General features: G+C 38.2%; 1 protein-coding gene across 2 annotated transcripts; it reads left to right on the forward strand.

Moving 5' to 3' along the window:
* Positions 1-431: 431 nt before the first annotated feature.
* On the forward strand, positions 432-15,469 carry LOC110805106 (alcohol dehydrogenase-like 2). 2 transcript variants are annotated; one of them, XM_056837867.1, is made up of 9 exons: positions 432-854; positions 1,095-1,228; positions 1,473-1,519; positions 12,498-12,823; positions 13,075-13,157; positions 13,717-13,792; positions 13,899-14,059; positions 14,866-15,027; positions 15,177-15,469. In XM_056837867.1, the coding sequence occupies exons 1-9, from the start codon at positions 791-793 to the stop codon at positions 15,291-15,293; spliced, it is 1,170 nt and encodes a 389-aa protein (XP_056693845.1). In that variant the 5' UTR covers positions 432-790; the 3' UTR covers positions 15,294-15,469. The 2 variants fall into 2 exon arrangements, with proteins under 2 accessions (XP_056693845.1, XP_056693844.1); XM_056837866.1 differs by having other exon boundaries at positions 436-854; positions 1,089-1,228.
* Positions 15,470-16,430: the final 961 nt, after the last annotated feature.

The raw sequence follows: 16,430 nt of genomic DNA on the forward strand, positions 1-16,430 counted from the left end.
TAGGGGGTAATTTTTTATTTTTTTTTCAATCATTTTATGTTGTTTGGTTTGACAAATGATGAAAAACAATTTTCCACGTCTCTCTCAAATAGAGAAACATGTGAAACCACTTTTCCTCCTCACCTATCCTTTCTTCCACTCGATAGTCACAAATTTCTCCCATTTTCTCTTAAGGAATAAAATAAATAAAAAAACTAGTTTGATATTGTGATACTGTAATTCGTGAATTAGATTCCTGGACTTACAAAATGACACTAAAATTTAAGCGAGCAGGTAATAGGAGTTAAAGATGGATGTGGCCGGGCAGGCCCGAAGCCCGACCCGAGGCCCGATACGGGCACAAAAAAGCCTGGCCCGGTACCAGGTCGTGGGTCGGGTTGGGCCTTATTTTTTTGGAAAAAACACGACAAAACATGACACAACTCGACACGACAAAGCACGCTAAATATATTAAAATGAGCCTTAGGCACGACTGGTCGGTCCGGCCCGACACGAAAGCATGTGGGCTTAGACCGGCCTGGGCCCTATTTTGAGATTTTTAGCCCGGCACAACGCAACGTGGTCTGGCGTGGCCTGACCCATGACCCGTGTGATCGGCCCAAAGCCCGAAGCGACCCGACCCACAACCATCTTTAATAGGAGTTGGCGAGTCACATAACACATTCCACGTGAAGGAAACTTAAACAAACCTTTTTCTTTTACTATAATATAGCCCAATTAATTTTCAGTAGCCACACCAGAACCACAATTCCGACTTCCTTCCCCAAATCCCTTTCAGTCTGAGCTCACAATGGAAGAAGATTTAAAGGCCAACCTCGCAACAGAAACTACTGGCAAACCAATCATCTGCAAAGGTAATTAATTACTTCTTTTCACTCGAAAAAGACACAATATTACTCGATTTTATCTGAACATATTTTTTCTGAAACTCTGACTTAAATTTGCACAGTAATACTCCAGTAAGGGTAAATCTGTGCTAATTTAAAGTCAACTATTTCCATAATAAAAGTTGACTAAAGTGAAGTTAATTAGTTTTAGTTTACACGTTTTAACTTTTTATTTTGTGAGACTTGATTTTTTTTTTGCAGCTGCAGTATGTAGGAAAGCAGGGGAAGCATTAGTAATAGAGGATATCGAGGTTGCACCACCTAAAGCTTGGGAAGTTCGAATCAAAATACTATGTACTTCTCTTTGTCATACTGATCTCTCCTTCTGGAAGTTGGATTTAGTAAGTCATGATTTTTAATCTTTATTTTTAAATTTTCAACTCGATTCATGCAAGTATTTACACAGTAATTTGGGGAAATGATACTGACACAAAAAAAAAAAAGTTGATTTAGACACAATGTTTACATACTCTACTAAAAAATGTGTCAAAATCAATTTTTAGTGTGTTAAATCAGTTTTTAATAATTTGTAATACGGACTTAATATATAAATGTTGATTAAGAATTTTTACAATTGAACATTAGGGACCAATTGCTGCATTTCCAAGGATATTTGGGCATGAGGCAGTCGGGTAAGTTGATTCCGTCTCTAATTCTTTTCTTTCTATCTTTCTCTATGATTGATGAGCGAATTTCTTCAATATTTCTTGAAGATTCGTAAATTCTCAAAATACGCTACTTTTTCACTTATTTCCCACTATTTTACACAATCTTTAACTGGACTGACCTGAATCTGATCTAAATTGTTATCTCGAGATTTTATTGGATTGTTATGAATGGTAATGTTATTCTTTTGAGTTAGTCTAAATTAAAATCTTTGATTGATTTGATATTCATTTGCACCTTGATTTGATATTATCCTGAGTTACTGTTAGTTTCACGGAGTTCCTCAAGAGGGGGGGTGAATTGATATTTTACGTATTTATAAAAATTAAACTATACGGAACAGAAACAGTAAAATATGCAAGCAAGATTTAGCGTGGAAAACTCTCTAGGCCCAATAGAGAGGAAAAAACCACGGCCCCTTTGGGGACTTAAACACTTTCACTAATTAGGCAAAACAACTTAGTTTCTTTACAAACCTAATCTACTCGGGCCACAATCTGCCAATCGCCTCTGATTGCAGATGACTAGGAACAACCCTCTTTGTTCCTTCCCTTATGGAAACAGTCCCTCAACTGTTCCAACTCACTGATCTCTTGTGAGATCTTCTCTCCTGCTCAAGTAAGCCTGACTCAGGCTTAACTTACAATAACTCAACACTTTAATCAAACGTATAAGAATTAATTAACTACTTAACATACGATATAAGACCAAGTAACAAATACTGCTCTATATGGGAACAGGAACAGACTTCTTCAAAGATTAAGACTTTAAGGATGATACCTGAAAGCTTCCGGTTGATGTAAATAAGTCTGATAAAAAGTTTAGCAAAGAACAAAGGTTGTATTTATACGAATCCAAGTGTTTAACCTAGATTCAAATCCAACCCAGTTTATGACTCTTTTTAATAGATAGATTTTCGCAAATCTTACTTCAAACGCGTTTTAGGAAAATCAATCTTTTCGTATTTTGAGAGTTATATGTTAACTCAAATTCAAGAGTATAACTTCAAACAGTTTTGTAAAATCAGTTTAAAAACATTTGATGTTTATCTTTTTGTAAAAGCAAAACTGTTTTATTTCGTTTCACGATATAACTAGGACTCTTCAAAATACTCTGTTCCCATACTAAGCATGTACTAAATTACATTGGTCTTATACCTTTCGACCCTTATAGAATTTGCTTGACTTAATCCTTGATTTAATCTTGCCACGTACTTTGAACTTAATTACTTCAAAGTTCCCTTGCTTGCTTCGGTTGTTGCATTTGTCCTTCTTTTAAATATTAACCTGTTCCTGACATTCTCCAAAATAAACTATTAGTAGAAGGTTAGCTTGTCATCATCAAAACCAGGAATCAACAATTTCCCCCTTTTTGATGATGACAACCTTACAACTTGATAGGAGTAAATAACTTAAGGAATGAGATATGTAACCTGACAATCCAGAGTCAAAAACTTAACCAGGAACAGATGAGTCGCTTGGGTGGTGAACCCAAGTATAAAAACAAATATAATGGAACACAAGTTGTCCTCTCAATATCTTCCCCCTTTGGAATTATCAAAAAGGGAGTAGGGAAAAACGCAGAACCAAAGGAGAAGAAGAAGAAGGAGAATATAGGAATCATATTACCCTAGCAAGCAGATAGTCATCATGCAGCTCAAGTCGGTCAACGATTTTGACCGCACCCCTGCAAGCAGAACAAGATAAACGCAACATATAGCACAATACAAGCAAAAATTCTACAAGTCAGAGTGGGGCAACTATCAGAACGTAGGAAAAGCGCACTAATGAGCATTAGTCATAAACTTGGCGCATCCAAAAACCAAACCAAAAAAAATTGTTTAAAGAGCCAGCAAAAACAAAATAAAATGTTTGATGGACAGCAGATTATATGGGGTAGGATAAGCAAGGATTTTGTAGCAGGGTCAGGTTTGGGGAGATCCAGGAGCAGCATCCTCAGCATGTGTCACCTCCTCGACGATCATGTCAGCAAGGCGTTCTGTCATATCATTGAAGAACTCTGCCTGGTCCTGCTGCATCTTGTGAATGAGCTCCTGCAAAGAAGTAACAGCTGACAACAGAACCACATTGTCCAGCTGCAGTTGATCCACTTTAGCCACCAAGAGCTGCACTGAACCGTCTGGAGAGGGAGCAGCAGATTGGGTTTCACCATCTTTGTCTGATTCTGAATCCTCGACCCTGTAGACCGGAGGAATTCCCTTGGAAGAGCTGGCTAGACGGCTACTGCGACGGATAGGCTGATGAGATGATGTGGTTGGAATGTTCTTGGGAGAGGAGGTGGCTTTGATTGGACTTGCCTCCTTTGGACATAGGTCAACAGGAACACCCTCTGTCTGACCCTCTGTCTCATGGCAAGGAAGTGGTGCCTCCTCTTCCGCAGCTGATAGTTCATCTCCCTCATCAAGCTCCTCTTCTGCTCCTTCTAAATCATCCTCCTCCTCATCGACATCTTCTTCTCCCTCTTCCTCCTGAGGTGTAGTATCTCCCACATTCGTCTTACCAACACAGACGACTCCATCCACTACACTCAGGCTAATCCCATTCAAGCAAGCTTTGTTAAGAATATGGGCAGGGGTAAGAGGTTCAGCTGAGTAACGAGTAAGGTCAACCCCAACTTTTCTCATAATGAAGGTGAGAAGAGACCCATACCCAATCATATTGTTCTAAGAGATGGAGTGAGTGAGATGGGAGATAAAAATGACAGGAAAATTTATTTGACGCTGAGATTCGAGGAGAAAGATGTAGATCAGATCTAACCTGCTTGCCAAGGCACGCTTGTCATGACGCGGAACAATACCTCGTCGGACCACATTAAAAAGGACCTTTTGAAAAGGAGTGAGGACAGACTGGTTGAGAGCTTTTGGGTGTTTCCCTTGACCACCAAAATATGAGTAAACTTCCTGCATTGTTGCACCCCCGAGCTCAATTGGACCCTTTCCCTTGTGATAGACCTCCTCCCCTAAAACTGGGACTTTGAACCAAGACCCTAATTTCTCAGAATCGAAGCTAAATTGTTTCCCATTGACTTCAGAACTACAAATTCCCTTGTTATTGACAAAGTTTGAGCAAAATTCCCCCATTGCTTCTGGATACATGCAAGCTTTAGAACAAACCTCAAAAAGATAGGTCCAACCTTGAGACTCGATCGTCTCCAACAATTCTACAAACCCTATTTCCCGACACCAACCAAAATCTATGCTAAGACCAGGGAGCATACGATCTGGGGGAAAATAGAAAAATTTGGGGGTTCGAGTTTTACCTTCTTCTCAGCTGGAAGATGAGGTTCCCCCTGAGTCAAAGCAGCAACTTCCTTCTTCAAGACCAGTTTCCGTTTGGCGGAGAGTTTTGTAGTTGATTTTGTGGCTGGTGGTTTTGGTGTGGGTTGTTTGGGAGGCATCGTTTCCGGATAAATGGCTTGAAGAGGTATGACGGTGATGATGGGTGTAGAAGGAGAAGATGAATTTGTAGGGTTTGGGAATTGAAGTTTGTAGAGGGTCATGATTTTATAGGCAGGGCTGTTGCGATTTACTAGGAGAGATAGGTGAATTTTGAATTTTAAAATTGGGAATTTGATAAGAAGGAGGGGATGTACCGAGATTTTTATAGGCGGAATGATTAGAATGGGAAGAGTTTTGGTGTTGGGAATCGGAGTGTGGGAAGCGTGTTTGAGTGAGTAAATATGGAATAGTAATGCATGCACCAGATTTTGTAAGATTCGATGAATCAAATTAATTGCTTTCCATTCATTTTTAGAATTGCCACTTAGACCTCGAATTGAATGCAAGTATTGGGAAAAAGTGCGATTACCTTAATAATGTGCAGACGTGGCTGTGGTAATGCACAGCTGGTTTTTGCAATCCGAACCTGGTTGTTAGTCCATTCAGAAAATATGGTGCATAACAAAAAATTGAAGAACATGTTTTTTTTTTTTTTTTTTTTTTTTTTTTTTTTTTTGATATTTTCCAGTGAGGTTAGAAAATGTTAAGGACAACCGGTGTTATTGTATTCGTATCATACCGAGTTCTAACCTGAGCTTGTCGTGTCTGTCCCTGTTAAGCGGTTTGGTCAAGATGTCAGCTACTTGATCTTCTGTGGGACAGAACTCAAGTTTGACTAGTTCCTTTTCCACATAATCTTTTAAAAAGTGATGTCGAATGTGAATGTGTTTGACCCTTGAGTGGTGCACTGGGTCTTTTGATATGCAGATTGCACTTGTGTTGTCGCATAGAATAGGAACACACTTTAATTTCATACCAAAATCTCTAAGTTGTTGTTTGATCCATAGCATTTGGGAACAGCATGAAGCCGCAGCTACATATTCAGCTTCTGTTGTGGATAAAGCCACTGTGTTTTGTTTCTTTGAAGCCCAGGAGACTGCACATGCTCCTAGGAATTGAACCATCCCTGATGTGCTCTTTCTGTTTACTAGGTCACCTGCATAGTCAGCATCTGTGTATCCTTTGAGATCAAAGTGATCATAGGTAGGGTACCATAGGCACAAATCGTCTGTTCCTTTTAGATATCTTAGAATTCTTTTGACAGCTGTAAGGTGAGATTCTTTTGGATTTGATTGGAAGCGGGCACAGACACCTACACTGAATGCAATGTCTGGTCTGCTTGCTGTAAGATAAAGTAGGGAGCCTATCATACCTCTGTACCTTGTTTGGTCTACACTCTTACCTTCTTGATCCTCATCCAGTCTCGTAGTTGTTCCCATTGGAGTGTGGTTGCTCTTAGCGGACTCCATTCCATATTTCTTGATGAGATCTTTTATGTATTTCTGTTGATGTATCATGATCCCTTGTTCCGTTTGCTTGATTTGGAGGCCTAGGGAGAAGTTGAGTTCTCCCATCATGCTCATTTGAAATTCTTGCTGCATTAGGTCAGAGAATTCTTTGCATAGATCTTCGTTAGTTGCTCCAAATATAATATCATCAACATAAATTTGAACGATTAGTATGTCTGTATTTCTTGACTTAAGGAACAGAGTTCTATCAACCTTACCTCGATTGAACTTATTGTCTAGCAAAAAGTGTGAGAGACGTTCATACCAGGCTCTTGGTGCTTGTTTCAGTCCATACAGTGCCTTATCTAGTTTGTAGACATGTGCGGGGTATTCTGGATCTTCAAAGCCTGGAGGTTGTTCCACATAGACTTCTTCCTTGAGATTTCCGTTTAGGAAGGCACATTTTACATCCATTTGATAGAGTTTGAATCCCATATATGATGCAAATGCTATTAGTATGCGTATTGCCTCCATTCTGGCAACTGGAGCAAAGGTTTCTTCAAAGTCTATTCCCTCTTGTTGGTTGTATCCCTTGACAACTAGTCTGGCCTTGTTCCTGGTAATCGTAGCATGCTCATCTTGTTTATTTCGAAATACCCACTTGAGACCTATTACTCGATTGTTCAGTGGTATAGGCTCAAGATGCCATACTTTATTTCTTTCGAATTCATTAAGCTCCTCCTGCATAGCAATGATCCAATCAGAATCAGTTAGTGCTTCTTTGTAATTTTTAGGTTCAATCATGGATAAGTAAGCATAGAAAGCACAAAAGTTTTTGAGTTGGGATCTGGTCGTGGTTCCTCGTCCAAGATCACTGATTATTTGGTCAAGGGGATGTGAGCTTTGATGTTTCCAAGGTCTGGGTTGGAAAGGTGTGTTTGTTTCCATAACCGACTGTTCAACTTGCTCATTTGTTTCTGCTTGATCTTCGGCTTGTGCTGGTTCCTCTTCAACTATGTTATTTTCAGAAGTTTCTTCGACTTGGGTTTGTTCTTCTGTTTGGGAACTTTTCCTTATCTCTTCGTCTTCTGTTTCTCTAGTGAGTCCTAGTTCGAAGTTTCCATCAGAAGTTGTACCTGCAACATAGTTTTGGGAGTCAGTTTCATCAAATATAATATGTATACTTTCTTCCATGCACATGGTCCTTTTGTTGAATACTCTATACGCTTTGCTGTTTGAGGCATATCCTAGGAATATTGCTTCATCACTTCGTGCATCAAATTTTCCCAGTTGATCCTTTCCATTGTTGTGGACGAAACACTTGCAACCAAAGATTCTAAGATGGGTTATAGAGGGTTTTCTTCCTTTGTACAGTTCATATGGAGTTTTGTTTTTGATAGCTCTAATTAGCACTCGATTGAGTACATAGCATGCCGTATTTAGAGCTTCGGCCCAGAAACTTTTTGGAAGTCCACTAGCAATCAACATAGTCCTTGTCATGTCTTCAAGAGTTCGGTTCTTTCTTTCTACAACACCGTTTTGTTGAGGTGTTCTGGGAGCAGAGAAGTTGTGATCTATTCCTGAATCTTTACATAGATCATCAAATCTTTTATTTTGAAATTCTGTACCATGATCTGATCTGATGTGGACCAGCTTATGATTGCTTTGTCGTTGAACCTTTGTGGCGAAAGACAGAAATTCTTCAAACGTCTCTTCCTTGTTGGATAAGAAGATCACCCATGTGTATCTTGAGAAGTCGTCTACAATAACGAGTACGTACTTCTTTCCGCTTCTGCTTTGTGTCCTCATTGGTCCACACAGATCCATGTGGATCAGCTCCAGTGGTCTTGTAGTGCTGATTACCCCTTTTGATTTAAAGGACGTTCTTACTTGCTTTCCTTTGATACAAGCATCACAGACTGATTGTTTTGCAAACTTTGTTTTTGGGAGACCTGTGACTAAATTTTTCAATTTTAATTTGTTCATTAGAGAAAAGCTAGCATGACCAAATCTTTTATGCCATAACAAAGGATCATCTTCAATAACACTGAGACAGGTTAGATTGGAGTGAGGGACCGAGTTGAGGTTAACCACATATGTGTTCCCTTTCCTCTGTCCCTCTAGGATCACTGTCTCTGTGTTACTATTGATGATCAGACATTTATTTGAGAAGAATTTTGCATAATTGCCTTTGTCACAGAATTGAGAAATACTTAATAAGCTATGACCTAGTCCTTCAACCAGAAACACATTATCGATGGAATGAGACTTTGACTTACCAACCTTACCAATGCCAATGATGTTACCTTTCTTATTGTCGCCAAAAGTCACAGTTCCACCTTCGTAGGTCGTGAGTGAGAGAAATCTATTTCTGTCTCCAGTCATGTGCTTGGAACAACCACTGTCTAGGTACCATGTGTTGTTCCCCCTCACTTCGACCTGCATGAAGTTTTTAGTTAGAGTTTTTAGGAACCCAGCATAGCTTGGGTTCCTTACTTGGAATCAAATCATTTTTCTTTACCCATTTAGTTTTGGTGAATTCGATGTTCTTTTCCAAGTACTTTTGGTTTTTCGGGCAAGAAACTCTATAGTGACCGATTTGACCACAGAAGGTGCATACTATGTCACTGTATAAATCTACTCTGGTTTTTCTAGGATGATGCTTTGTTGTGGTTAAAACCTAAACCTTCTGTGCGTTTGGTTCTAGCTTCTTCTATCCACTTTGGTGTTCCCTCTATTTTGTGTCTGGTCCTTTTAGTCAATTCACTTTCTAGATGGGTCTTTTCTTGGTGAATTTTCACTAGTTCTAACTTAGCTTTTTCTAGTTCTTCTTTATAGAGTTTCTTGGTTTTGGCTATTTTTAGGTCAATCATATCTTGTTTTAGCCAGGAGTTTTCATTGCGTAAGGCTTCACACATTTCTTTTATATGAAGGTTTTGATCAAAGAGTTTAAAGAAACGATTGTCAATATCTAAGTTTGAGTTTCTGGTCCATTCCAACTCCTCTGTGAGTTTATTGACAATGTCTTGGTGTTTCCTGTCTGAGTCTAGTTTTTCTTTTAGGAGATCCTCATAATCACTAGTGAGACAAGAAAGTAAGTCAAACAGTTCTACTTTAGACATGGATTCAAGCCTACTTTTAATATGAACAAGACTTGCCTGGAATTTATCAGATTCTGAGTCGGATTCTTCATCTTCATGTTCAGCTACAAGACACAGGTGAGCAATTTCTTCGTTGGGTTGTTCTTGTTCCTCATCAGAAGAAGTATCTCCCCATGCAGCAATCATGGCTTTCCTTACCTCAGTTTTGGAAAAGGAGTTTCTGTTGTCTTTGAATCTGTCTTTTGTAGTTTCCTTTCCCTTTCCTCGTTCTTGATCCCATAGAGGACATTCCCTAATGCGATGTTCCAAGTTTCCACACTTATGGCATCCAGTGTCAGTTTTAGGGAACTTTCTATTTGGTTTGCTTCTGTGTTCCACATCTTTGTAGTTCCTAAACATTCTTCTGAACCTCCTAGCAAACAGAGCTGTCTCTTCATCTTCTTCAGAGTCTTCATCATTTTCGGTTTTTAGAGCAAGAGCTCTATTTTTGGTGTTCTCTGAAGGTCGCGCGTTTAATTGAAGTTCATGAGTCAGGAGAGATCCAGCCAGTTGTTCCAGGTTAAACTTTGTGAAGTCTTTAGTTTCCTGGAGGGCTGTGACTTTAGCCATCCAGGGATCTTGTGGTAGACTTCTTAGAACCTTCCTGACTTGTTCCTCAGGAGTTATGATTTTGCCAAGAGAGTTTAGTTCATTGATAATGTTTGTGAAGCGAGTAATCATGTCTTGAATCGTTTCAGATGTCTTCATGGTGAACAGCTCGTATTGGTGCATTAAGAGATCAATCTTCGATCTTTTAACTTCGTTTGTTCCTTCATGAGTAACCTGGAGCAGATCCCAAATCTGCTTTGCGTTCTTGCAGCCCATAACTCTGTTGTGTTCATTTGGACCTAGTCCACAATGAAGGATTTTGACAGCCATGGCATTGAGTTCAAGCTTTTCATAGTCGGCTTTGTCAAATTCATCAACAGGTTTGGGAACAGTTTCTCCAACGGAGTTCAGCTTAGTGACTTGGAAGTCTCCAACTTCAATCACTCTCCATACTTGATAGTTTTCAGCCTTAATGAAAATCTCCATCCTGTTTCTCCAGTAGGAATAGTATTTGCCGCTAAACATTGGAGGTCGTTGTGTTGAGTATCCCTCTTCTAGTTTCTCCGTAGTGTTCATAGCTTCAGAATCGTTTTTCCCGTCAGCGTTACCTGCAGTTTAAAGGGTTCTGGCTCTGATACCAATTGTTAGTTTCACGGAGTTCCTCAAGAGGGGGGGTGAATTGATATTTTACGTATTTATAAAAATTAAACTATACGGAACAGAAACAGTAAAATATGCAAGCAAGATTTAGCGTGGAAAACTCTCTAGGCCCAATAGAGAGGAAAAAACCACGGCCCCTTTGGGGACTTAAACACTTTCACTAATTAGGCAAAACAACTTAGTTTCTTTACAAACCTAATCTACTCGGGCCACAATCTGCCAATCGCCTCTGATTGCAGATGACTAGGAACAACCCTCTTTGTTCCTTCCCTTATGGAAACAGTCCCTCAACTGTTCCAACTCACTGATCTCTTGTGAGATCTTCTCTCCTGCTCAAGTAAGCCTGACTCAGGCTTAACTTACAATAACTCAACACTTTAATCAAACGTATAAGAATTAATTAACTACTTAACATACGATATAAGACCAAGTAACAAATACTGCTCTATATGGGAACAGGAACAGACTTCTTCAAAGATTAAGACTTTAAGGATGATACCTGAAAGCTTCCGGTTGATGTAAATAAGTCTGATAAAAAGTTTAGCAAAGAACAAAGGTTGTATTTATACGAATCCAAGTGTTTAACCTAGATTCAAATCCAACCCAGTTTATGACTCTTTTTAATAGATAGATTTTCGCAAATCTTACTTCAAACGCGTTTTAGGAAAATCAATCTTTTCGTATTTTGAGAGTTATATGTTAACTCAAATTCAAGAGTATAACTTCAAACAGTTTTGTAAAATCAGTTTAAAAACATTTGATGTTTATCTTTTTGTAAAAGCAAAACTGTTTTATTTCGTTTCACGATATAACTAGGACTCTTCAAAATACTCTGTTCCCATACTAAGCATGTACTAAATTACATTGGTCTTATACCTTTCGACCCTTATAGAATTTGCTTGACTTAATCCTTGATTTAATCTTGCCACGTACTTTGAACTTAATTACTTCAAAGTTCCCTTGCTTGCTTCGGTTGTTGCATTTGTCCTTCTTTTAAATATTAACCTGTTCCTGACATTCTCCAAAATAAACTATTAGTAGAAGGTTAGCTTGTCATCATCAAAACCAGGAATCAACAGTTACGTACTTCCAATCACTATAGACAATACAGATGTTGCCACTAGACCATTTAATAATCGAAGACAGATGAAAAACAAATACTCCGCACCAAAATGCACGTGCAGCTAAAAATGGCTGTGGGCCGGGCTTGTCCGAGGCCCGACCCGACCAAGAAAAAAGCACAACCATACACAGGCACGAAGTCGTTTGTTGTGGGCCATATTTTTTTGGAAAAAGCACGACAAGGCATAGTAGGACCGAGCCGACTGAACAAAGCACGATAAAATAGTAAAATTAGGTTTAGACTCTATTATGTTCGACTTATTTTGACTTTTTTCAGACAAAATAAGTCCAGTTAAGTTCGGATAAGTTCAGTTAAGTTCAGATATGTCCAGACAGTTTTTTCCAATATATTTTCACACACAAATAAGTTTTTTTCAGACAAAAAATAAGTTTTTTTCTGATAACTTCAGATAATATAAGTTCAGTAAAAATAAGTTCAATAGAACAGAGCCTTAAATACGACGGCTCTACACTGCACGAGGACACTTGGGCTTGGGCCCCATTTTGAAATTTTCAGCACGACCTAGTCCGACCAGATACATCGAGGTTATGTGAGACAGACCCATTCAGGCCACGGCCCACGGACTCGGCCCGAAACCCGACACATAACCATCTTTATGTGCAACATCTGTGCCATGTGTATATAAAATGAACCACAAAATTTGAATACACCACATTTTTTTTTACAATTGTCTTGTTTTTTGGGGTTGTTACATTGTATATATAGGATAGTTGAGAGTGTAGGAGAGCATGTGGAAGAAGTAAGTGAAGGAGACACAGTTGTGCCAGTATTCTTCCCAGAATGTGGAGATTGTAGAGATTGCAAATCCTCCAAAAGCAATGTATGCACCAAATTTGTCAACAAATACTACAACGCCATGCCAAGGGATGAAGTTGGTAGGTTTAAGGACATGTTTGGGGAGCCAATTCATCACTTTGTACACGTCTCGAGCTTTTCTGAGTACACTGTTGTGGATATTACACAAGTGGTTAAGATCAGCCCTCAATTGCCTGTTGAAAAAGCTTGTTTGCTTAGTTGTGGTGTTGCTACAGGTACGTGTATTTAGGGTCTGTTATGTTCACCTTATTTTTGTTTATTTCAGGAAAAATAAGGGTTGCTCAAGTAGAATTTGTAACTAAAATAAGTTATGATAAGTTTTAATAAGGTCTAATTAAGAAAAATAAGTGAAAATCAGGTGAATAGAACGGACCATTAGGTTGTACATCCGAATAATATGAAACAAATATGAAATATATCATCATAATTTGTTGTAAAATAGCTAGATTGGCTTTGATGGATGTAGGAATAGGAGCTGTGTGGAAGGTGGCTCGAGTAGAGGAAGGCTCTATAGTGGCTATTTTTGGACTTGGAGCTGTTGGACTCGCGGTAATTTTCTATTACCTCGATATTATCTTTAACGTCTCACATAAACTTTGCAAACTTTGACCATAATGATCTAAGGTGGCGTTTGTTTAGTAGGAAATGGGGATGGGAATGAGGGTTTTAATCTCATTTGCATCATACTCCCATGTTGGTTACGGAGTATGTGGGGTTGGGATTATAGGGGGGAATGGGATCGGGATTACAACCCTTCTATTCCCTCGAAAATAATAATAGGAGACCGGTAGAGATGGAAATCGAAATGGGGACAAAACGACTAAATTACCATTAATGTAAAGGGGAGGAGAACGGTTGGCAAGGGTAACTTTGTAATTTTTTTTAATTTATTCCCTACATATTCTTATCAACCATCAAACAAGGTATTGGTCGTATTTTCATGAATTCCCAGCAACCAATTCTCAATCAATGTCCCACCCTCTAATCCGCAAACTCCCATTCCCACATACCAACCACCCCGTAGAACCTTGAGTTAAAAGACAAGTAGTATGCAAAGAATGCAATGTAGCTAGGTCGTCTAATTTATTTGGCTGTTCGATCGAAGCAGGCGGTTCAAACAGCAAAACTACAAGGAGCGTCGATGATCATTGGAGTAGACTCTAACCCTGAAAAAGAGGATATAGGTTAGTCATCTGTTTTTTCTAAAAACCTAATTAAATTTATGAATATTTAGTAATTAATTAGTAAAACTAATTAGTAAAACTAATTAATTACCTATCTTTTGTGCAGGGAAGAGATTTGGGATTACTAATTTTATTGATCCAAAATCTTGTGGAGAGAAAAAACCAAGCCAGGTTATCAAGGAACTTACTGATGGAGGTGCAGATTATTGTTTTGAGTGTATAGGCTCAGCTGCTGTTATGCAAGACGCTGTTGAGAGCTCTAGAGAGGTTTGTTGTATCAACTTTACTCCATCTTCATTCAAGTGAACTCCTGAGGTCAATTTAGTAATGACGCTTTTGGTGTCCCCTATGCAATAGACTATAATACCCTTACTAACTTAATAAGACCAAAGGTTGAAATGGAGGGATAAAAAAATGACAAAGACAATCACTCATCCCAGAACAAAAAGGACGTCAAAATTCTAAAAGAGTAATCAATTTTTAATTTTCATATACTCTGATGCGTGCATACAAAACTAGTATGATATGACCTACTTAAATGTGCATGGATGTTTTTGTATGCCTCTTCGATTACGGCATCTATACTGGCGGGAACTGATTTTCAATTACTGTATCTATACTGGGCGGGAACTAATTTTGACACACCATTTGTGAAGGCACAATTGTCTATGTTTTACTGACAAAGTGACGTGTGTCAAAATGATGTGGTCATGTGGTGTGTCAAAAACAGTTTACATACTGTTGGACATACTCTGTTAAGTTATGAGTATAATTCTAATTACTTAACTATGTGATACGACTCATGTGGAACATAGAACGTTACATTAGGAATCAAAAGTTCAAGCCAAAATTGGCCTCAACAACACCAATTAAGGCATATGTGTAGAGAACAACACAACCTTTAGCAGGTGCACTCAACAACACAAACTATATAGTTGCAGTGAAAAGCGTGACATATATATTGTATTGTATTATTGTAAGATGCAATGACTGACATAAATGATTAAAATGGTTATGCTATGCCTTACCTGTAACGTGTAGTTTATCTCACATATTATACTTATGTATGATAGGGATGGGGAAGGACAGTAATACTCGGAGTTGAGCCACGAGGAATCCCCTTGAGTTTGGATTGCTTGGACATTTTGAAAGGAAAAACTGTTGTTGGATCTTTATTTGGGGGGATCAAACCTAAATTGGATATACCTGCACTCGTCCAAAAGTGTATGAATGAGGTAAGTTTATATTAATTAATATATTATTCCTTCCACAACAAACACATTTAAAAATAATAACCAGCGATATAATAATTCTACCGTATCTTGATCTAGTGATTTAATATTGAGAGTCTATGTACAATAAGTCATAATGAGTTATTTTGCAGGAACTAAACCTTGATGGGTTCATTACTCATGAAGTTAGCTTTCATGACATCAACAAAGCATTCGACTATCTCATCCAAGGCCAGAGTCTTCGCTGCATTATATGGATGGACAAGTAGATGGACCATGCATCACTAAACTTTCTACTATATTCGTTGCACCATGTTTCTTTTTACTTTGTGTTTAATCCCATTAATTGTATTTAATTAATTTGAGTAATGTAACAATTAAGTAGCATAACTAATTTTTACATTTTTTTCATGAAATAACTCTGAGTTTTGAAGTAATTCACCAACTGCCCTTCGAGTTTCCACAATACATAAAACACACCTATTTCAATATTTAATACCTCAACTAACGTCATCTATCAACCCCATAAATCCATAATCAACCAATTAACCTCTAACTTAACTCACCGATCCCCTAATTAACCACTAATCAGCCCGCCCATTAACCCTCTAACTAACGCACCCACCCACTAAATATGTTAGGTTTTTTAACGATGATTATTGTCATTGGATTCCTTTGAGGTTCTTGACTTGTTTGAGCTGCATGTTTTGATTCCTCCACTAAATCCTAAACATGTATTTCTTTTCTGATTTTGATGGGTTAATGGATGGTTACTATCCTTGGTTAAGGATATAAACTCTTCATCTTTCGTGAATTGATTCCCTTAATTAGATTTTTCATTGATCTCTTTGGATCTTTGGACATCCTTTGGTGGTTGGTTTTCTAGGAACCTTTATATCCTCCTTTATTAAAATATATATTCACCCATGAAAAAAACACAGACATTTCTTTGAGATCATGAGAGGTATCATGTCTTTGATACAAGATGATCTATACTTTTCTTTAAGCCCTTTCCATTCCTTATTCTTTTGGGCATAAGTTTATGCGGCTCCATCTCATCACAAAAAAATGTCTTTCTGTGTTGAGAGTTGCGTAAACCTTAGAGAACGAATCTCGTTTTCAAGCTAGTAGTTTCGTTACCGCAACGCAACGATTTCTACATTTGTTCTCATTCTTATTCTAGTATTTGCCTTAAAAATCCAATATTTACAACAACACGTATACAAGATCATTTCAGCATCGGTACCAAAATACTAGTGTAAGACACTGTAGCAGTGTTGCCACCAATTTTTTCCGGAACTCCGAATGTGAAACATTAACGAACTTGTTAAGTTAATTTTATTTTTAAAATTTTTTCTGGAAGCAAAAATTAGAAAAAAATTGCAATTGGTTCCCATGGGCCTGGT

This window comes from Spinacia oleracea, chromosome 2 (assembly GCF_020520425.1).
Source record: "Spinacia oleracea cultivar Varoflay chromosome 2, BTI_SOV_V1, whole genome shotgun sequence".
Classification (NCBI taxonomy): Eukaryota; Viridiplantae; Streptophyta; class Magnoliopsida; order Caryophyllales; family Amaranthaceae; genus Spinacia; species Spinacia oleracea.